Below are 22,851 nucleotides of genomic sequence, written 5' to 3'. Positions count from 1 at the left end.
CCATGGCAGGGGGGTTGGAATTGGGTGATCTCTAATGTCCCTTCCAACCCAAACCCTTCTATGTTTCTATGGCTGGTAAAGTGTTTGCAAAAATGGGCGGACACCCTCCATCTAAGGCGGAGAAGCACTAACTGTTACACCTATGGTCTTACAGGTAAGGCAGAAAGCCGGAAAACTCCAAACAACAGAGTCTGCCTCACCCTGATCTTTAAAAACAGCATATGAAGGAAGAGGGATGGATGAAAAGACAGATAGTATGTGTGATAGTGTTGTAGAGGACTGTACTACTGGATATGTAGTGCCTGTTTTTTCTTCTCTCTTTGCAGTCTGTATATAGAGCATTCAGATGAAAAGTTAGAAGCAAACCCCCCCCCCACACACACAAAAAAAAACAAAGCAACAACAACAACAAACAGTATCTGAAATTGGCGCTTGAGGTGGTTTTCATAAGACTGAGATTGCTCAGCCTTAATTCGTCGTATTGATTTTTCTAATGGGAAGTTTCTGTATGAAATATCTAGCAATGTGAATGCAGAAAAGTAACTTAGAAGTAAGCTTTTACTTCAAGGGTTGCTTAGAAGTGTCTGCAGGCATCCTTTTAAAGCTAATTGAGTCTCTCCATCCTTCTTCCTTTGCCCTTTACCTTCCAACAAGGAAAGTAGTATTATATGTTCCATAAAAGCGGAGACATTGAATGACTCGTCTCCAGAGCTCAAACCAATGTAAACCAGAAGTCCAGTGAAACTTCGGTTAAAAAAAAGAAAAGATTTCTAGTAAGACCTAAATGTTGGAGGTATAAATACACTGCAGTGAAATATCCTGAATGTGTGTATTTATGTTTCTGTTGTTCTGTTGCATACCTTATCTAATGTTTGTCCTTACAGCATTCTCTTAAGATTATTCAAGAGAAAACATTAACTATTCATAGCCATAGTTAATATGTTTATAAATAGTTTATAGCAGGGTCCTCCACAATAAAAGTGCAAAACAGTTTCCATTGCAATTCTTTGTTTTCCTGTATTCTATAATTTACAAGATGTTTGTTTTGGGGGGTGATATTTTGCATGTTCTGAGCCTGAAAAGCATTTTTTGCCCTATAACTCAGAATATAATGCTTTCAGCTAGTTTTGAGTTACAGGCGAATGGGAAAAATACTTTTTCCCTTTGTGTAATAATAATAATAATAAAAATAAGGAAAATCCTCAGCCGTGCTTTTAACAATACTACAGGGAAAAGATGTTAAGGTTGAAATATGTGGTAAGGTCTATTGCCTTTGCTTGCTCTGAGGAAAAAATTAAAAATAAAGTTATAAATGATGGAAAAATAACATCAGACTGTTCCCAGTAACATCTGCTAAGCTTATTAGCAGAAAGTAATAAAACCCCACCCCCCGAAGGACGTCACTGCACATTCCCTCCGCCTGAGGCCATCCAGCTGTGAGCGAGCGGGGCTCCCCCTCTCACGTTGTCTCTGGACCTCTGCGGATCCCCCACAGATCTCATTCACTTGGCAGCCACATGGCCCGAGCTGGTGATGGATCATGGACATGACCACCTCTTTGCACTTGTGATGAGCAAAGCTGGTGACAACTGTCCAGTTGTCCACTAACCTACTGCTCCGCAGCCGTGTGGAGCTAGCTTGTACAGCTAAAACGCTTCAGGTTTTTTAGGCCAGCACAAACTCCTGTTGTTTTATGTCAGATTAAACTTAGAGTTTTGGTTAAGTCCAAGGGTCAGTTTTATCATTCACGTTACAGATATTGTCATGAGACAGCACCAGAATCGCTTTCATATTTCATAGAATCACAGAATGGTTTAGGTTGGAAGGGACCAAATAAAAACCATCTAAAGACCAAATCAAAGACCGTGTAATTCCAACCCCCCTGCCGTGGGCAGGGACACCTCCCACCAGATCAGGTTGCCCAAGGCCCCGTCCAGCCTGGCTTTGAATACTTCCAGGGATGGGGCTTCTCTGGGCAACCTGTTCCAGGGCCTCACCACCCTCTAAGTAAAGGATTTCTTCCTTATATCCACTCTAAATCTACCCTCATTTAGTTTAAAGCCATTCCTCCTTGTCCTGTCACTACCCTCCCTGACAGAGTCCCTCCCCAGCTTTCCTGTAGGCCCCCTTTAAGTATTGGAAGGCCTCCCCGGAGCCTTCTCTTCTCCAGGCTGAACAACCCCAACTCCCTCAGCCTGTCTTCATAGGAGAGGTGCTTCAGCCCTCTGATCATCCTCATGGACCTCCTCTGGACCTACTTAGCAGTTCCATGTCCTTCTTGTGCTGGGGGCCCCAGAGCTGGATGCAGTGCTCCAGGTGGGGTCTCATGAGAGCAGAGTAGAGGGAAAGAATCACCTTCCTCGGTCTGATGATCATGCCATTTGGTCTTTTTCTAACTGTACTTGTGACAAGCAGTCCCAAAAGATGATAAAACAACATAAAATTCAGATGTATGTGGAATTGAAACAGGTTTGACTGAATATTTGGAGCTTGTGGGAGTGACCCAAACCTGTAAGTTTCTGGACCAAGAGGAACCTCTGCATACTGTTGTTGGTGTTGCCACTGCAGTCTGCCCATGGTCCTGAGAGTATTTCCTGCATGCTGGAGGTTCGGAACAAAGAAATGAAATAAGAAGACCAAGTTCACCTGTATGAAAAAATTTCAAACCCCTTTTATGCTGCCATCGTTGTGTGTCACTTCCCTGGTCGTGCAGTGTTTATGTGACATGCCTACCGTGCCTGTCCATCAAGTGTTGAGTAGTGAAGGTCCCTATCACTGTAGCTGGCACTAACACCGTTCCAGCTGGTAAGCTGATAGCAGTCTGGTTTTTAAAACAAGGATTTGCCTTCAGGGCGTTAAAGGAAGCAGTTTATATAAGTGACATTGCGAAAAGCACACACGGATTTTTTTACCGTTATCTCTCTCTTCAAACATAAGGGCATCGAGCAAGATGCACCCTGATTCTGTAGCCCAGTAAAAATGCTCAGATGCATGGGGAAAAAACAGGATATTGGTCCATGCTCCCAGAGATGCACCATTTCAACCAGTAAAGTTGCTGGATAAAAGAAAAAAAGTGAAAAAGCCTTATTCAGCCATTCCGTCTTTCAGGCAAATCATGGCTGTCCTTTCCAGCGCATAGCTCTTGTGTTCTTTGCCTCATTTAAAAGTAAGATAAATAAAATAGACATCATGCCTGCTAATCCCAGCTGCCCATGCAGCAGGTGGCTTTGGGCCTTTGTGGAAGCTTCTTTATCTGTCCCAGCTGCATGGTGCCACCTCAAAGGCAAATGTTTTATCTACTGGTCCTTGGCCTGTCTCATCACAGTTGGGTGTCTGTTTGCATCCTTACTTAAAGGCAAGCTTGGGACTCGGATTCCTCAAATTGAAGTTCTAGTGTATCTTTTTAGGTATTAGAGAAATTCTTGGCAGCTGAAAAAGAAACTGTGCTTAATGCTAAATATTTGAGGCGACGTTCGTTCTAAAAATTCATCTGTGTTATTTTACTCTCATCTGCGGTTACAGAAAGAAAATGAAACAGGTACAACCAGTTCTGGCAGGAGATCATCCCATCATATTCCTTTTATCTCAGCGCTCTGTGAATATGAAGCACTGATGAAAAATTTAAATGCTAACATTTGTTCTTTCTTTAATTTAAGATTTTAATAAAAATCCAGATAATTTTGGTGAAAAGTTAAATTTGAGATAGTATTATTACACTACTTCTCTTGCCAAAAATCAAGAAAAGCAAATATCAGTAGAGTAATTGTGCCATCTTTTTAATGTTAGAAGTCTTCATTAACTTTTTTGAATGTGTAGCGCTACCTGTAAGATTTAAAACTTACTTCTGGTTGCATTGCATGCATGGGGAATACACATGTGCACACACAAGTAGGTGTACAATCAGATGATCATGTATTTTAGTCTAATTGACTTGACGTGAGTGAACATGTAGTTTGTCCACATTACTGTTTTGTGCTCATGTGAGGAAGAAAATCTTACTTCTGTTTCCTGGCAGCATTCCCAATTAACTTCAGTTGTTCAAGAGTGATGAGGTGTCTCGATTCTCAGACTAAATCCAATCATGTGGTTTGATTTCTTAAACCGCTTGTTCCTTCTTGAAAAATAAAAATAAAATAAAAAACCACCAAAAGTTCATTTCATTTCATTTGCAAGCTCTAGAGCTACCATCAACCTTTACTCTCCCCTCAGTCTTATTTTTGGCTTCCCTGGGCTTTCCATATAATATACTATTGTAAACATTAATTTTATTAAAAAAGAGAAAGAAATAATTGAAATTGCCTCTTCTTGGAACTAAGCTATAAAAGAGGTATAACACAATTGCACTAATTAAGAAGAGCGCTTGCTTTTGTTTGCTTTTTTTCCCCTTAGCAAAGTGCCAAAAAGGAGAGATCAATACAGGAAAACCCATTTCACTTCATAGCAAAAGGAGTTGGAAAAGATCCACTTGAACTCTTAGAACTGAAATGCTGGAGGCTGATGTAATTAAGTAAACCATCTGAGAACTGAAAAACAACCTGATCAAACTAGGAGATTATAAGTATGAAAGAGCTGATGCACAGTTCTACACCTTTTGATAGAGGAATAGAGTTTGCTGGGAATTTGGTGATGAAAGGCTTGTCTTCTGTTGACATTTATTTTGTGCTGGAAATTGTTGATTAATTGGAAAATGTTTGAAGAGCACTTAGAAATTGCTGGAATATCTCTTGTTGCCATTTTTAAAAATAAATAGATATGATTCCAAATGGCTTTTCAATTTGAAATGTAATTTATAAGTTAAAGAAAGGTTATATTAATGCTGAAATAAAATGTTCTGCAATGATGTCCATCAAAGTGTTTAACTGGCCAAGCTATTTTAGTATTTTAGTATTTAGTATTTCTATTTAGTAGATAAATACTACTTAGTAGGTAAATACTATTTAGTATTTTAGTATTTGTGTTAGGTTGGATTTTAATTTTTATTTTTTGATATTTTACTGGATCATTCCTTTACTAATTTATTTATTTTCCAGGACAGGACAAACTTTTTTGTTGTTGTTGGTTTCTTTTTTGTTTGTTTTATTGTAGATTTTTAATAGGATAAAGACAATAGGCGCAGTTAGCCTTTAATACAAGAGATTCATCTGTTCAAAAGCACGTCTTTCTAAGTACAGCATAGTAAACTGACATTTCTGAACAGTTTTTATTTTATTTTGATAGACCCTTATATTCAGATGAAAATCCTATTTTTGTCAGATTTGCCCACACACCACTTGATTCATCAAGAGTGACCTCTTCAAGGCAGAACTGCAGGTTCATTAATCATTGCCAAATGTATATAATTGTCATTTCTTCTACCTCCGCTTTTTTCAATTGGCACCAGATTTTGAACTTTGATACGGTTGAATTCAGTGAATAATTGTATGAGATATCCTAACATGTTAGGATCTGAGCTAGACCTTATTTATATCAGTACCATTTTTCCTGAAGATCTTAGACAGACGCTGTTGTTACTTCTCGTAAGGATATGGTCTTCAGGCAGCAATGTGAATGAGCTGGAGCTTCCTGGGTTTGTTTTGATTTAGTGTGGCCGTTTTAAAATCAACAGAAAGTCAATGTAAATAAATAGACTAAAAAAAAAAAAAAAAAAGAGCCAGCCTGAAAATTTGACAGTTCATGTTTTCTGGCAAGCCTGTTGCCTTTTCTTGAGGTCTCTGCCCTTACTGAGCTGCTGTAAATGCCATCGACAGAGCTGTAGGTGCAACAGCGGGTACTGCACGGAGCACTGAGCGTTCTCTGAGATGATCCTGTAGTGCAGTATATCAGGTTTTATTCCCCTGGAAGAAAAAAAAAAAAAAAAGTGTTTGTGAAGAAAACCCCAAAATACTAAATGTAAGTGACGCAAAGACATTTGTGAGCATCTGTAAAAGAGTCTGAAAGTTACACGTGCGCAAGCTGCATTTTGACCAGGGCTACCTATTATTTTGGTGACTAGCATAGGTGGAGTTTGGAAAGAATAATCCTGCGTGCTCTGGACCTTGTAATCAGAAGGAATGAAATTGTATCACTCCCATGTCAGGATGCTGGAAAGAAAAGATGTTTTACTATTTAGCTTCTTGAAATGGCAGGAGGTGCTGGGGGAGAGGGAGCAGTGTGTGCACTTTAGCTCTCCAGAAGTTCTGGTTTGGCATTTTGGGAAGGAGATATACTGGATTTCCTCCTCCAGAAGAGGCAGCTGCAGTAAAAGACGAGACTGAAGAAGGCAGTGATGTGGGCCAAACAGAGCTTGTTATCCCTTGGGGAAGAGCTGCAGCCTGATGCTTGTGTTCTGGCTCTATGGTAAGACACAGCCTAGAAGTGTGGGGCTTGAAACTTTCTGATTTTCAACAGTTTTCAACTGAAAATACCGAGATTGAGTAAGTAGGTTGCTTTGTGAGAAGTGGTTTCTGGCTTTGGGAAATGTTGTTTTTCGTTAAACTACAGAGCATATGCGAAACAGTAACCTACTGATTTGGCTGTGCGCTTAGAATGCCTTCTGAGAGCCTCTCCCAGCTCTCGTGTTCGCATGCTCTTCTCCGAGATGGCGAGGCTGCGCTGGGTCCTGAGGTGCGGCTTCACGCCCAGAGCCGTCTTGGACAAGAAAATGGGAGTGCAAGCACAAGAACTGCAGTTCCCATGCAGCAGTGCAGCAGTTTGGCAACACTGAATATTTGAACTTTCTGGAAGGTTTACATTTTTATGAAGCCTCTCGGTTTTGCCTATTTTTTTTTCCCCCAATGGAAATACACAAATTCTCTTTTTTCTTTTCCATTTTATTTTTGTTGTCATTAGAACTTCCATTGGGCAAAGACATCTTAGCCTAGCCATGTTGAATAAGTAGGTATATAGTGCAACCCCTCCAGGAGATAAATGAACATTTGTGGGTGTGTGGGAGCTATTTAACAACAATGGGAAAAAAAAATCCTCCAAGAAGCTGAAGGCCGCTCAGCATTCAGTTAAAGCAGATTGAAGCTTGCAGCTTTTCAGGGGGTAACATGAGGACCTGGCTGGCAGCCTGATGAATTTCTGTCAGGAGGGCTGGGTGCAGAAATAGGAAGCATCCAGTTTCCTATTTCAGTTTCAGGTCAAGGTTTTAGTTGAGGTGTTTTCCCTAAATGTCTGGCCTGTTTCCGTCTTCCCGAGGGGAGGATTGACTGACAGTGCTGCTACGAGTGGCAAGTGTGAGCTCCTTTCTCAAAATGGCCTCCGCGTCCCCTGGCCATGCTCTGCCCTGCCCCAGGCGAGCCCACAGGCCAGGAAACGGCCTTGCAGGGCCTGTGGTCACTCTACAAGGGCAGGAGAGGAGCTATTAGGTGGCTTCAGGTGCTATTTTCAAGATTAAAAAGGTTATTTTCCTGTGATTCTGCAGCCGGATCTGCCTTGTTTATGGCAACAGTGCTACAGTGCTCCTGGAGAAGGAAAAGCAATCGCTTGGTGTGGGTACGGGACCGTGATGCAAATACGCTGCTCCAGATGGACCTGGCTGGCGCGGGGCTGGAGCACAGCTGCTCCACAGGCCTGGCCTCCAGCCTCTGGCCCAGCCGGTGCGTTAGCAGCATTCCCGCTGCTCCAGGAAGGGCTAATCTGGGAGCAGTGGCACGCCAGCCTCAGAGCCAGGTCAGGTCCAGCGCTGAGTGCCAGGAAATGAGCTTGCCCGGCCACCCCGAGCAGCCCTAGAAGCACACCCGTAGCGTATCCAAACCCAGCTTCTTAGCTCTGCGAGCCAAGGGTCTCCGCCAGCCTACCCCTGCAGGACCGACAGCTGAGCACGTGTTTAAAGTAAAGGTGGAATTTAATTTCGCCTGCTCTTGATGACCCATGCGCTGAGGGGTTTTGAGTGTTTGGGGTCCATAACACATTGGGAAATCCGTTGTCTCGGTAGGCTCCTTGATTGAACATTCCCAAATCAGGATCATAGCCCGTGTTTTTAAGGTAAGGTTGGAGTAAGTGGAACTTTCCCTCATGTGTGACTGGGTGCAGGAAAAAAATGTTTCAAGAAAAGAAAGCTCAAGCATGCGTTTGAATGCTTTTTGTAATTCCGCTTGAGATTGTGAAGAATTAAGATGTTATTGCTGGTTTGAATGCGGAATGTCTCCAAAGGCACAGCAGTATTGTTTCTAAGCTATACTTTATTAAAAAAAAAAAAACAACAACTGTATTAATCTCGGTAATACCAGTCTCCAGTAACAAAAGAAGATTGTCAGCTAACAGAAATAATTCTATCACAATGATAACTAAGAGTTTCTGCCATTTCCTATAGAAGTTTGCATTTTTGCATTAAAAAGATGTATTGAGGGGGAGGCTAGTTGTTCACTGCTTATGAATCAGACTTAGAGATACCCAAAGGAGAATTATGTTCCTCTCCTCCCCACCGTGTTTTCTGTAATCTTTTTTGTTCGGGGTGTTTATCCATGGGGAAGAAGGAAATCAAAAAGAGCGTTAATGAAATTGAGTATGGTCTTCCAAAGCTCAGCCAAATTTCTAATGAATAGATTTCTCTGGGTCAAAGCCAAGGTCTGTGCATCATTTTGGATGGGTAAAAGCTTTGCAGTTGTGTATCTGATTGCTCCACTGGCATCTCTGGGAGGGAAGAAACCTTAAATGTATGAGTGGGGATCATCTGGTTATTTATGGCATGCTAGCAGTGTGTATAAAGATATGATCTGACACATATGTCAAAGTAATTCCTGTTGACTGACTTCAGGGAAAATGCATTGTAAATCTAGCTCCTCAGCGTGTTTGGGATTCTGCTACAAAGGTAGCTGCTGTGGAGGTTTTTCCGTGGCTGTCAAGCTATTTATTTTGCAGTCAGGCTGATTTTCTCTGGTTTTAATTCATTTAAGAAAAGTCTTGTTTAGAAAAACAAACAAAAAACGACACCCTTCCTTTCCCTTCCCTTTCCTAAAGCAACTCTCTGTATGTGGGAAATGCAATGTCAATGACTTGAGTTAGCAGGATGCATCCAGAAACAGCATTTGTAGTTTCTTGATTTTTTTAATAAAGTTCATTTTACCACAAAGTACGTCATTGCTGAAACTGAATTTTTGTAAGAGGTTTCAACTTTACCAACTTTCCTACCACCAAATATTGAAACTGCTATTTTTAAAATACTTTTTAAAATGTTATGTTGGGTGTTTTTTAAACCCACGGTTATCAAAGTTTCTTTATCTATTGTTATCATCACTGCAGCAGTCATACGGATGTATTATGTATATTCGGGGATGAAAATGATGTTAACTGTTGCACTGTATGTTTTTTGTTCTTCATTGTATGGCGATGACTGTGCAAAAAGAGGTGCAGTGAATTATTAATTATTCAGGAACAAGGATGTTTAGCTGGAAGAAGTGGTATTTAAAAGCCACCGCTTTTTATGGAGCTTATTGTGTTGGAAAGAAGTGCTCTCCTCGCTGAATATTCCTGATGTAGCGTCTCAGGTGCTGCAGGCTGGCCGCCCCGTGCTGGGCAAGGAGCGGAGGCCGTGGCTGGGTGCTGAGCCAGCTCTCCAGCCCTCCCATGGTGCTTCCTCTGCCGGCTCTTCACGCCTGTGAGCATACCGTGTTCACCACGTGCAGATGTCTTTCCGTCCTGCCTGTGAGCTAAGGCAATGCCACCTTGCAATCTAACCCCCGGCAGCCACGGGTGCTTTCAGCCTCCTGACTGCATGGCAGGGAAACGTCAGCCCCCTTTACAGAGGGGAAATTGAGGGGCAAAGACACCAAACAATTTTCCAGGGCGATGCATGGCGTTTGTGAGAGAGCTGGATGCTGGGTGCCTCTGGTGGTGTCTTCCCCAGAATCCTAACAGCAGGATTCCCAAAGTAGATGAAATTTTCCAAGCTGAGCCCGTGAGATTTTGGGTATTTTCTTTCTTCGTGTTCTCCGTGGAATGCGCACTATGATAATAAAGACTAGATTTGTTGAGGAAGGTGTCTCCCAGTTTAGTAAGGTGTGGTTGCTTATGGCAAAACAGCGTCTGAACCATTGATGAAATCTAGCAGTACAGGAGAATAAAAGGCTTAACAGGGTTCAAAAGACCTCAATTTCCATAAATATGCAGAGACATCTGTTACAGTCATGAGTGACCCGCTGGTTGAAATGATCAGCCGGGGAAACTTGTAGTTGATCGGCGTTGCCCTCAGTAGCAGGTGCTACTTTAGGCAGCAGGAATTGCTGAAGAGGTTTTCGATGAACAAAGCCCTTTCTGCTTGCCAAGAAGAGACATACGGGAAATTGAAACAAACAGCACGCGCCTACAGTGTTTCATTTATAATTCGCAACCAGCGTGTAGCATGCGCTTCTGTGTCCAAATCTTTACATTGTTAGGTATAGGTATGGTGTGCCTGACAGCTGCAAAGGTTACGTCTGAGAAGTAATTACAGCTTTGGAAACCAAACTTCTTAAATCAGATTCCCAAACAGAAATGAATCATCAAGATTTAATGGAAAATGTTCAAAACAAATTTATTTATTATGAGCGTACGTGCCCAAAATAGTAATGTAAAACTGTCATCCTAAAGGTTATGATTACTTAAGTGAATAATTCTTGCTCGCCCATAATCAGCAGAGACATTATAACGTTATAACTTTATATAATGCCAGGATATTTGTATTCCTTGTTGGCATGAGGTATATTGCATTCTCTCGCTCCTCCCTCCCACTCTCTCTCTCATGTGCACACCCCTGTAATAAAATCTGTAATTTCATCTTAAAATTAGATTTTTTTTGTATGTTATGGGAACTTTATTTATGTCCTCTGCGTAACTTGGTTTTGTAAGGAAAGAATCTGTCTGTTAAACGGGTGAACTACGGGATGGAAAACTAGATGTCAAATTTGGGGCTGCAAAGAGGTTATGATTTGGTATGTTATATGTGACCGCAATTGCCAGCAGTTCTGAAACAGCGATATTCTTACAGTAACAAGGAGTGTCCAGAGAACCTGTAGTAAAGCCGCATAAGTAAAAGAGTTAACATTTGCAAAGGCTTTCAAGATTTAAAATGCTCCCTCAGACTCTTGTATATATTAAATACTCCTCTTTAATTATAATAAAAGGTATAGTACAGCTTGAGTACTTGACTCACGGTATTTAATGGGTGTCTCACATGGGGATATACCAGCTCTAATAATGAGACCTTTAAATACCTTAACAAATCCCACCTCTATTTTGCTAACAACTTTATTAATAAATCAAGATAAAACAAAACCTATTCTTTTCTTTCCCTTTGAACAGAGCGTGGATCACACTTCTCGTAAACCTCATCATATTGAGGTTGGGCTAAGATGAGCATAACCAGTGACGAAGTGAATTTCTTGGTGTATCGCTATCTCCAGGAATCAGGTGAATTTCCTGTCTTTCATCACAACTCCAGGTCATAGATGAAATGGGGAAACTGGCTTATTGCACGGTGTTGCTTTAGGAATGTTGTGTTGAGTGTTCAAGACTGATAAACCCAGACTAAATATTTCTTGCACAAACCCATATTTCATTGAAATCATGATCCTGAACATAAGAAAAGTGCAAACATATGCAGGTACAAAGCAAACATTGCCATTAGGCAAAACAAGAAAGTAAATAACATTGTGTTAACAAATGTTTGTAGAGTTATATCATCAGAGCCAAAGTCATTTTTGGCAGCACAGGCACAAAGCACATTGATTTTGTATCTTTTTTCTTAGCTTCTTGAAATAGTCCTGTCAGATATTTATTAATAAAGGTTGATTGTATAAATTAATTTTACATTGGTCGGATGCTGAGCCCATAAATGGAAAATTGGGTGCAAATGTCTGATGTTTTATAATTTCATTAAGGTAATTATGTATGTAAAATGACCTGTGCAGGTGATCTCTCTTGTCAGTGTAGCTGTGTCTTAGTATCATTTCCACCTCTGTCTGTCTTCATCTCAGGAAAAAAAAAAAAAAGAATGCCTTTAGAAAGCCTTCCCTTTTGGAAGGAACGCTTCATCTTTCCTTCAAAAGAAATTGAAAACGAAACTTAAATTTAGGGTCTATTTTGTTTTCATAGTCTTGATTCTACTCTTTGTATCTCTATTCACAAGTGGAGAATATTCTGTTAAAGCAGAGGTGATTGGGAATGTGAGAAACACTGACAAAGCATTTATAGGCAGAACACCAGTTTACCTAGGACTGGCCCCGTGCTCTGGGTTGGTTGAAGACTTGGCCGAAAACATTTGGTGTTTCATACGCTGGAAAAAAAAAAAAAGTTTGTGAAAAGTATGAAGAATACGTGTCTTCACATCAGAAGACATGAAGCCAGCTTTGGAATAAGCCCCCTGGCCTTGGGAGATGCCTTGGATAGAGGACCAAAATCCCAGTATATTTTGATTGGATATTTTTTTTTCTGATGGGGAAAAAAAAAAGCAGCCTTTCATATTCCTCTTGATAGATTCGTAGTATATGGATCAGTGTTGTGTAGTGATTCAGAAAGAGGCTTTACAAAGCCAATCAAGAATGGTGGTATCAGCCAAATGTCAGGAAAATGTTCTTTTTGGTGACACCTCTCCCACAAGCAAACTAACTTCTGCCATTTCAGGGAGCATTTCACACACAAATCTTTAGTTTAATTGCAATTCGTACTGCTTTTAACTTCTTATGTAACAGGCCAAATGTTTTTCTTACTTAATCCACTCAAACTAAAGGCATTCAGAAAAACATTGTATTTCCACTGTTTTTATTTTTTGCATCTAACCCATATAAGAGAGTAGAAGTTGAGGTTAAATACCTGAAAAAATATTCAAATGTGGTTCAAACTGAGCATATTGAAATCTAGATGTTAGGTATTGCTTTAACGGATATACCTGACAATTTGCAAGTAATTCCATTCAGCAAATAAGAGCTGTAAGCAATGATGAATCCTCTAATCTATTTAAAGAGCTTCTCACATTCTGTTTAAATCTTCTTTCATACCCTCTTGTTTTTTCCATGGAGATTTTTATATCTTTATTTTCAGATAAAGTAGGGTAACAAGACAGAAATTGTTATATAGTATCTTGCCTTTCCACCTGCTAATAGAAATGCCAAAAGATGAGGCAGCAGATGAAAGATGTTCTGAATCAATAGCTTCCAAAATAAGGAATGATAAATTTAGAGGGCTGGTGTTTAAATACAATTTAAGTTCAAACCCCTACAGTTCAAAGAGTTTGCCAAAAATAAGGTTATTAGATTAATTATGGTAACATTAGCTGAACCCTCAGAAATTGTATTAAGCATAGCCATAAAGTTTGCTTACAAGACCATACAAATGTTCAATTTTCCTTCTTAGTTATCTGTTCTTTAATCTCATCCTGTAAAAATTCCTGTCTCTCTCCTAAATGTAGGCAAATAGTGGGAGGAAGAGAGAAATGACAAAAGGAAATATATGTGGGAGGAAAACTGTGTAAAAAGCAAACTATACCTATAATATTTCAAGTGTTTTGCAGCTGCAAGGCACAGAAGCTCTTGAGATTATTTGAAACATTATCACAGCAAAGATACTGATGGGTGCTTTACGCTTTGTTATGAAAATACTTGCTGGTCATTCCAGTAGAAATTCAGCTCTTCTGAAATTGAAGTTAAAAGTGAAAGTCAATAATTACATTTTCCTTCTTAATTCTCTGTCAGACTAGAAAACTTGCACAGGAGAGTACTAATAGAGCTGAACTGTCTAAACCATTGTTTTTAGACAAATTTTGGCATACCAAGGGGAGTTCCAGTGAATTACAAAAACAAATGTTGTGCCAGAATTTTTAAAGGGAAACAAGATGATCCAGGTAGCTAAAGGTTAAACAAAATCATTGGAAAGTTGAAACTAGATATCTCAAAAAAAAAAAAAAAAAGATATGACAACATGCCTAAAACCAACCAGCAAGTTTTTGTGGGTAATAGATCTTGTCAAACAAACTAGAGACTGCTATTTCCAAGATCAGAAATTACAACAACAAAGATAACTGTGCTGACAGTATTATACTTAGACTACTTTATGACATTTACTTAGCCTTGTTGACACGCTGTCATTAAAGGCAAAACAAAATAAAACTGTGTAAAATCTGTGTAATCCAGTGTTATCAAATGGATTAAAAACTGTCTAATAGAAACCTCTTATAAGGCGATTGGAGATGGGAAATATTCATCTCAAAGGTTGCTTCTAGTGGGAACTCACAGGAGTCTGTTCTTGCCATGATACTTCTCAATAGCTTTATCAGTGACCTGGAAGGAAATATGAAATGATTCTTGAATGCATTTGCAGATGGAATGAAATGGTGAATAGTGGCACTGTATGAGTTACGGTGACTGATCATGGGGTTTAACAGAGAAAAATACAACCAGGGAGACTGTGTGCTTTGAGTCCCCTGCTGCTGGAGAAGCAGGGCTGGATAAGATGCCTGCTCTAGCGGCAGTGGGGTGAAATCCCTTCAGTACAAGACAGGACTTGGACGAGTTAAGGCTCTAACTGCTTAGCTGTATTAAAATAAATATGTAGATCAATAAATACGTCTTGTCACATATGTGTCTATCTCAGGGCTTATCTGTGCCCAGAAAAAGAAGCAGTGCATCAGGCATAATTTTCTTGTAGGCTCTCTGGGTTGATGGCATAAAAATTCTACCACTGAGACAGCAAAGTGTTTTTACTTCCGCAGTAGGGCCGTGCATGCCCCCTTTTAGAGCAAAAAAGAAGTTGAGTGTTTGGTTTCAGTTTCAGATTGTTAATTCTTATCCAGAAGCCAAGTCCTGCAATGCTCAGTTTGGTCCTTTTTGAATGTGTGCTTTTTGGCACGCGATTTGAAATGGCCAAGTTCTTCAAAGTGCCGAGTACTTTCGAGCTTTGTTCATGTCAGGAGTCAACTTCTAGAAGTCAGGTTGCGTTTATTTGTAGGAGTTTTGATTCAGAGACCACCTCTGAGGGACAATGTTGTCCTTGGTTACTAAAACCAGGCTTGGATGATGTCTGCACTGTGAGCGTTCTACCGGTGTGGAAGTACGAGCACACAAAATACTGCCGTGGTGGACATAGGTACACCAACAGGCAGGTGTATTGACAGAAGCGAAACAAGCTATACCAATGAAGGCATGGTTCTGCTATCCAAATTACGTTGGTTCAGGTTTGCACCTCTTCAGACTCCTGAGACGCATATTCTTGCCAGCAGCCATCTTCACTGCTGACATAGTCCTTCTGTTGGTTTTCTTCAGAGTGAAGGATTGTGATTCTACATAAGCAGACCAAACTCAGAGAATTCCCGTTCTGCTTTGTCTGCCCGAAACAGAAGCAGACAGTTACTTGTCTTTTGGTATGAAGGGCAGAGCAGTACAATGGGAGTAACCTATGCACAGTAACAACCTCGAAGACAATTGAAGAGCAGGAGAATGGCAAAAACAAGTCACATCAAATCTTTTGTGTACCTTTTAATCTACAATGTGCTGCCATCTGTTGTGAGTGACAAATCCTAACATAGATTCAAATGCTACAATAAATTACCTTCCCTATCCAGCCCAACGTGCCAACTCGGTTATTAAAGCTTTTTCAAATTTAGTACTTTTGACGTATTGATTGACTGATTTAATTGTGTTCCTTTTGTAGCACTTACATGTATTTTGCAGTACAAAATCTTTATCTGAAAAACAGCTCCCCATCTGTCTGTGGCTTCCACTGCTCTCCTGTAGGACATCTATTGTAGTGGATGTCTGGCAAGCCTTGTTAGAGTTAAGGTTGCATAAGTTTCCATTTTCCCTCATTCTTTCACTGTTCAGTTTGAATTTTTCCATGTATGACATACACTTGATAAACTATTCCACAGTGTACAATCAGTACCATGTCCAAGAGAATAAAAACACTAGCTGGATGCTTGTGCTAAACACATCAGTGAAATTTGTAGCTGCTGACTTGGGACAATTTACCATTATACTTCAGAATTGTCATTTGTTTTCTTCCCAACCATATGAATTAAGGCAGCTAATAACATAGTTGTTTTCCTTCTGTAGATTCTGGATGACAGCACTGTATTGGTTTCATGTTTGACAGATTTTCCTTGTTTTTCTAGAAAATAAGATAGGCCCAAAGGGCACATACAATATGAAGTGTTTCTCTGAATCACAGCACAAAATCCTTTTAGAGTTAAGCACATGTAAACAAGCCTTTCCTTTTAGCCACATCCAGTACATCTTACTTTCATTCTGCCTTTGGAAATTACAAGTGGCATGGATATTCCGAAGCTTTGGGGATTTCAGCATTGTGATGTTGTCCAGCCAGGTAGTAATAGTTGGAAGAGCATTACATTATATTTTTTCCAGTGCCATTTACAGTTTCTTGAAAAGGAACCAACAAAATCTGAAAGAAGATGATGGAATCGTATCGTAGAATGGTTGGGGTTGGAGGGGACCTTAAAGACCTTCTAATTCCAACCCCCTTACCATGGGCCGGTACACCGCCCACTAGTCCATGTCTTGGTTGCCCAAAGCCCCATTCAACCTGGCCTCAAACACCTCCAGCGATGGGGCACCCACAGCTTTTCTGAGCAACCTGTTCCAGTGCCTCACCGCCCTCATAGGAAAGGATTTCCTCTTAACATCTAATCTAAATATCCCCCATTGTAGATTTTCTACCTTGCCCTATCACTATCCGCTCATGTAAAAAGTCACTCTGCATCCTCAATAAGCCCCGTTTAAGTACTGAAAGGCCACAGTTAGGTCTCCCCAGGGCCTTCTCTTCTCCAGGCTGAACAGTCCCAGCTCTCTCAGCCTGCCTTCGTGGGAGAGGTGCTCCAGCCCTCTGATCATCTTCGTGACCCTCCTCTGGACCCACTCTAACAGCTCCATGCCCTTCTTGCGCTGGGGGCCAAGACCTGGATGCAGTGCTTCAAGTGGGGCCTCATGGATAAACTAAATTAAAGCCAGCCTGATGTAACCCCATTTACAAGAACCCTCTGGGCCAGACCCAGCAGCCAGTTGTTTACCCGTCTTACTATGTTTTCTGACTGCATTCTGGTCATTTTGCCCAGAAGGATACTGTGAGAGACAGTATTGAAAGCTTTACTGAAATCCAGAAAATTACATCAAGTGACTTCCTTTGGTCAACTAGCTGGGTGATCTTGTTGTAGAAGGAAACTAAGTTTGTTAGACATGACCTTCCCAAGTGAACCCACGTTGGCTCTGACCAATGACTGTGTTGTCCTTTAGGTGTTTTTCAGTAAGTCGCAGAATAATCTTTTCCATAATTTTACCAGACTGAAGTGAGACCGACAGGCCTGTAATTGCCAGGATCTTTCTTGTCCTTTGTGAAAACTGGGACCACATTTGCCAGCTTCCAGTCAACTGGGACCTCTCCAGATTCTCAAGACCATTAAAAAATAATTGAGAGAGGTCCCGCAATGACATCAGCCAGCCGTCTGAGAACTCTGGGAGGCATCCCATCAGCCTCCTTATGGGGCCTGAAGATTAATACTAATCTGTTCTTTTAAATTTGTGCCTTATGCAACAATCTTTACTCACATAAGCGTATGTATTTTTTTCTCTGAAGTCAATGTCTTTTCCTGTGTGTGAAGTACGTTTACATTATTTTAAACAACTGTGTATAGCACAGAGTTCCTGAGTCACAGATGTGAAAAGCGCATGAAAATAATTCAGCTTAAGCATAGCATAAAATATTGGCATATATAGGTCAGCTAAATTTGCTTCAAAGCTGCTTCCTTTGCATAAGAAGGCTGCTGCTAGGTAGAAGGGGGAATGTTCAGTGCATGAGGTTTGCTTAAATTACTAAAATATACACCTTGAAGAATAATTCATTAGAAGAATGAGCTGCTTGGTCAATAAAGGCACTTGGACAGTATGATTGTTTAAAAAAAGCACAGTGTGCACTGTTAATAGGGTCTGTGGATAATGATTTTTCCCTTTTTTTTTTTTTCTTTTCTAGTTTGGTTTATTAGGATTGAAGGAGAGTTCAGGCTGCATGGTATCACGGGACGTCACAGAATGAGAGAACAGTTAAGGTTGGAAGGGACCTTTGGAGATCATTTAGTCCAAGTTCCCTGCTCACGTCAGGGTCAGCCAGAGCAGGTTCTCAGGGCTGCAGCCAAGTTGGGTTTTGAGTATTTCCAAAGACGGAGAGTTCACAACCTCCTTAAGCATGCTCTTCCAGTATTTGACCACCTTCATGTTTATTATGTTTAAATGGAATTTCATGTGTGCTTCAGTTCGTGCGCTTTTCTTCTTGTCCTGTCACTGGGCACCACAGAAAGCTCCATCCTCTTTGCGCTCTCTCAGGTATTTGTGCACATAGGCAAGATCCCCCTGACCTTCTGTGCTCTAGGCTGAACGGGTCCAGCTGCCTCAGCCTTCCCTGATACGTGACATGCTCCAGTTCACTGGTCATCGTTGTGGCCTTTTGCTGTCTTCTTTCCAGTGTGTCCCTGTCTCTTGTACTGAGGAGCCCAGAACTGGGGCCAACACTCAGGTGTGTCTCACCAGCACTCAGGAGAGGGCAGGGATCACGTCTCCATCAGCCTGCTGGCTACACTCCTTGTAGCACAGCTCAGGATGCTGTTGGCTTTCTTTGTTGCAAGGGCACATTGCTGGTTCAGGTTCAGCTAGGCCAGCCTCCTGCTCAAGGGTGGGAAGATTCAAAGGTCTTTGAAAGCACCTGTACATGAAGGTGCCGTTAAACGTGATAGTCACTGGAAGGCTCTTGAAGCTGTGTACATAGCTATACTCTAACGGCAAGGATGGAGAGCTTTTGTTTGCTGGGGGAAAAACACATCCTTGAAATAACATCCTGCCATCCAAAAATAAAATACATGTTGGTCTAGTAGCCATCTGTGGCTGCATTATCTTTGTCTACATATGTATGGTCACTGACTCTTGGGCCACATGTATGCTGCCTGTGATGTACAGGAACTGTAGTTCACAGGCAAAACTCAGCTGCATTGATGATATAAAGATGCTTGTGTATTTGCTTAGCTTCTGTTGCACAGGTACCCTTGTGCTAGTATAACTGGGTGCTGGACAGGTGTAACTGATTAAATAAAAGAATACACTTTTTTCGGAAATACATGAAAACTGTGTGTTTGAACCTGGCCTTGAAGTTTTTATGCCTCAATTTTCTTGTTTGAAAATGAGGTTAATACTAAGTATGGTACCTCACAGCAGATAGTAAGAGGTTACAGTTCTAAAATGTACTGAAATGCTTTGAAGATAGACTATTAAATGTGTGCATAATACAGTATTTAACAGTATTTTTCTATTACTTTAAGGTACTACTTCTGAATTTATAGGCAAATTTATGTAGGTGAATATTTATAAATAAAGTATAAACGAGATGCTAACTGTATGTTATTATTCAGGAACTGATGTTAAGACTGAGGGCAGGGATTCTTTCACCTTTTCAGCTGTATGATGGCTAGGCTTTGGAGCAGTACAAAATCCATTTTTAATTCTCATGGTTTAGCACAGATCTGATTTGTGGGCATGCAGCCCTATTTATATGATGTGTTATCCTCTTTAGGGCCAGCCTAAAATAAAATTAAAAATAAATAATTTTTTAAATAAAATTACTTAATAAAAAGTAAATAAAATTACTTAAGCTTATGATCCAAATCTCTGATCAACTGGAAGTTGGTTATAGAACCAACATTTGTGACCTTTCATGAATTACTGAGATAAGTAAGAGCCACGGTGTTATTCTAGGAGTGGAATATGTATTATAGTGACTCTTTCTGGGTAGCAGTTCTTGAGATATTTGAGAAAAGCAGTTTTGGTTTAAATAAAAGTGTTTCCTAAAAGTCACCCCAGAATTAACATTCCTATCTAATGAGAAACTGTCTGTTACTAGATGTTGCTTGAAATCTAACATAATATACATAACCACCCCAGCATAATGTGTAGGTAGTAAAAAGGAATGTACTATCAAAAGGGTATAGAGATTTTCACTAAACTGCTACTCTTTAAAAAAAAAAAAAATCTCCTCTGCTTTCTGTATTTCTTTTAAATTAAGGAGGAAATGACTGTATGATTCCAGAAACAGTGAGACTGAGTCTGAATGTGAAATGATATTTCATAGTTGGAGGATGGATGGCTGCTGAAGAGACATATCCATTTCTTGAATAAGAACTCTATTATTATGCACAGTTTCTCACTCTGCTAGTAATCATTTATTCTCTTTGCAAATACTAAGTAGAGTTTAAGAAAATGAGGATCAGCATTAGAAGACAGCCAGCTTTACTGGGTTGCAGTTCCAAAAACATGTTTTTTTAAACTTATCAAAACTATAGATCTTGAGAACGCTGAAGCTATTAGGTTAAAGGTAAATATTTTTGCCAGCTTCCTTTAAAGAAAAGCAAATTGGTTGCTAAGCTGACAGCACCTCTGTATTGTGTGAAACTATGTGCAAATCCAAACCCCATTGTGAGCTTTTTTCCACAGAACAGTGAATACAAACTAGCAGTATTTGATGGTCAGCTTCCCAAAATCCAAATTCCACAATGGAGAGGAAAAAATATTTTTTACAGCTACAGACCTTACTGTTTTTGTCATACTTTGTTCTGGTTGTATTTTCAAAAGAACGTAGTAAGCTGTATGAGGGCTATTTTTGTGTGTGTTTATATGCACAGACTTAAAGTTATGTGACCAGATAACTACTTTACAAACACACATATAAAGAATAGTTTTGAATGCTTTGTGGTACAGATCAAATGGTCCTTTTGAAAACTTCTTTCTCCATGTCTTTTACCCCTGTTGCATGACAGCAATATAAATGCCATGTAAGAAAAGCAATACTTGGTGCAGGATTTTGTAAGTTCCTGTAAGGGAAAAAAACACACTGAGTATCTTGTTCCTTTGCCATCTGCAAAACTCTGCTTACTTGGTATTTCCTTCTTGGTCGCTCAACATTTTTATAAACTTGGCTGTTTTAATTTTTCTTTGGCCTGAAAGTTGCCATACAGTGCTGGATCTCAGACATGGAGCAAACATGGTGATTTTAAGTTATGTGAACATAAACTTGTGTAAATTTATTCCATAGCACGGGCTTTCATTCTGATCAGCTGATGTCCTAGTTTTTAAAGCTTGCATAAAAGCTATAGTATGGGGTTATTAAGAAAACAGGATATTGGGGCGGAGGCAAATATCTTGCCGTGGGGGGAAGTCAAGATGGCTTTGCTTAGTAAAACCAGCAGTGTTACACATCTTGTCAATGTACTGCTTTTCCTGATGGCTGTCCAGGCCCAGTGAAAGAAGCTGTATCTGCAGCACTGCAGTTTTGCTAATAAGCTGCGTGACGGGGACTTTCAGCGCGCACAGCTATGGCAGTTATAAATCACACTTCCTCACATCTCTAACCAGCACAGCTCTATTAGGATGTGTGTAGAGGCAATGAGCAGAAACAATCCTGGAGCTGAAGTTCCTGACTGCCCACTGAGTGTCAGCCGCGGTGTCCTACTTGCCGCTGCTTACAGGTGTATATTGCAACTGATAAAAAGAGTACAGCTTACAGAAAGAAAAGACTGTGAAGTATATACGACTCTAAAGGCGTCTCATGCATGAATGTGATCCTTCCATGCACATCTCTTTGGATGGTTGGTTCCATGAACAGGGCTGAAACATAACAGCATCCCATTAATTTAGAAGGAAAAGATTTTTTTCTTGCAGTGGCCTTTGTAAGTTACTTCAAATCTTGTCCATAGTTGCATTAAAATGCTAGGTCTATATTGACATTTATTTGAAGTTGTCAGTCGACTTACACAGACTGACTGAAAAAGGGGGATTATTTCAGACCTTGTTTTCAAAAGGTTTTTTTTAAGTTCCTCTTTTCCATTGCTCGTGTTCTGTTTTCTGTCTGTATCGTATTTCTCTTTTTGTTAATTTGCAGCATTCAGAAAGACTTAAACAGTGAGTGCCAAGTATTGCTCATCAAAAGATCGTTTCCAAGTAGTATTAATCTTTTACAACATATTTTCCTTCATGAAAAAGAAAAAAAAATCTGCCAAAAACATTCTTTGGCACGTAATAAAATAATTTTGGGTAGCAACATTTACTCTGAATTCTTGGCAAAAGGTGAACAGGTCAGATATCCAAGAAAAAAGGGTGTAACGTTTAATATTAGTGAATAATCGCTTCTACAAATCTTAGGGTAACCAGGCACATTATAATTTTGGCGAATGACATAAGCTACAGCTAGGGATCCTTTCTTTGTGTTTCCCAGGGGCTGGGAAAGAGCTTGTAATACAGGACACATTTCCCAGGGCTCTGGAAATAATTTTAATCATTCAGCAATCCTAATCTTAAAACAAATGTACAGGCCCTATTGTTCAGCTGATTTTTCTAAAAATATATTTCAACTGCAGTTCTTATTTTAAATTGCTAATGTGTGTCCTTGTTAAGACCTTTATGTAATTGCGAAGGTAAGTCTTCAAAACTAAGCAGACGCTGCCAAAGCCAGAGAGGCACTCTAGGATGTATTACTGAGAAAGAAAAAGCTCAGCTAGGAGAAGAATCTCAGTCTGCTGTGAATAATAAACAAGACGTGGCGTAGGATTTTTGTCCACCTATTTTTTAACTGTTTGTAGAGTGTTACCAATGGCTGTATACACCAAACTGTTACTAACTGCAGCTGAAGGTATTTCAGAGAAACTAGTGTCCTTTCTGTGAAAGCTCTGCGTATGTACACTAGGGTTCTATGGATATATTTTTATGTCTGTGGTGGTTTCACCCTGCTGAGCAGCTGAGCTCAACCACAACCACTCTATCACTCCCCCACCTCTAAAGCACAGGGGGAGAAAATATGATGAAAAAGGTCTCAGGGGTTGACATAAGGACAGGGAGATCACTCACCAATTACCAT

General features: G+C 40.2%; 1 protein-coding gene across 7 annotated transcripts in view; it reads left to right on the top strand.

The window, feature by feature from the left end:
* The window catches only part of TBL1X (transducin beta like 1 X-linked), a 199,560-nt gene that overhangs the window by 130,557 nt on the left and 46,152 nt on the right, over nucleotides 1-22,851 (top strand). For 6 of the 7 annotated variants that reach the window (XM_083825239.1, XM_083825241.1, XM_083825244.1 and 3 more), the window contains one exon: nucleotides 11,263-11,370. The exons of the other annotated variant lie outside the window; for it this stretch is intronic. In XM_083825239.1, the coding sequence (XP_083681365.1) occupies nucleotides 11,313-11,370 (58 nt within the window). In that variant the 5' untranslated portion in view covers nucleotides 11,263-11,312. The remainder of the gene's footprint in view (nucleotides 1-11,262; nucleotides 11,371-22,851) is intronic. 7 annotated transcript variants of the gene reach the window in all.

Source organism: Anser anser, assembly GCF_964211835.1.
Source record: "Anser anser genome assembly, chromosome: 1".
NCBI lineage: Eukaryota > Metazoa > Chordata > Aves > Anseriformes > Anatidae > Anser > Anser anser.
The sequence above is the reverse complement of the archived record's forward strand: the minus strand, read 5'-3'. Positions and strand labels throughout refer to the sequence as shown.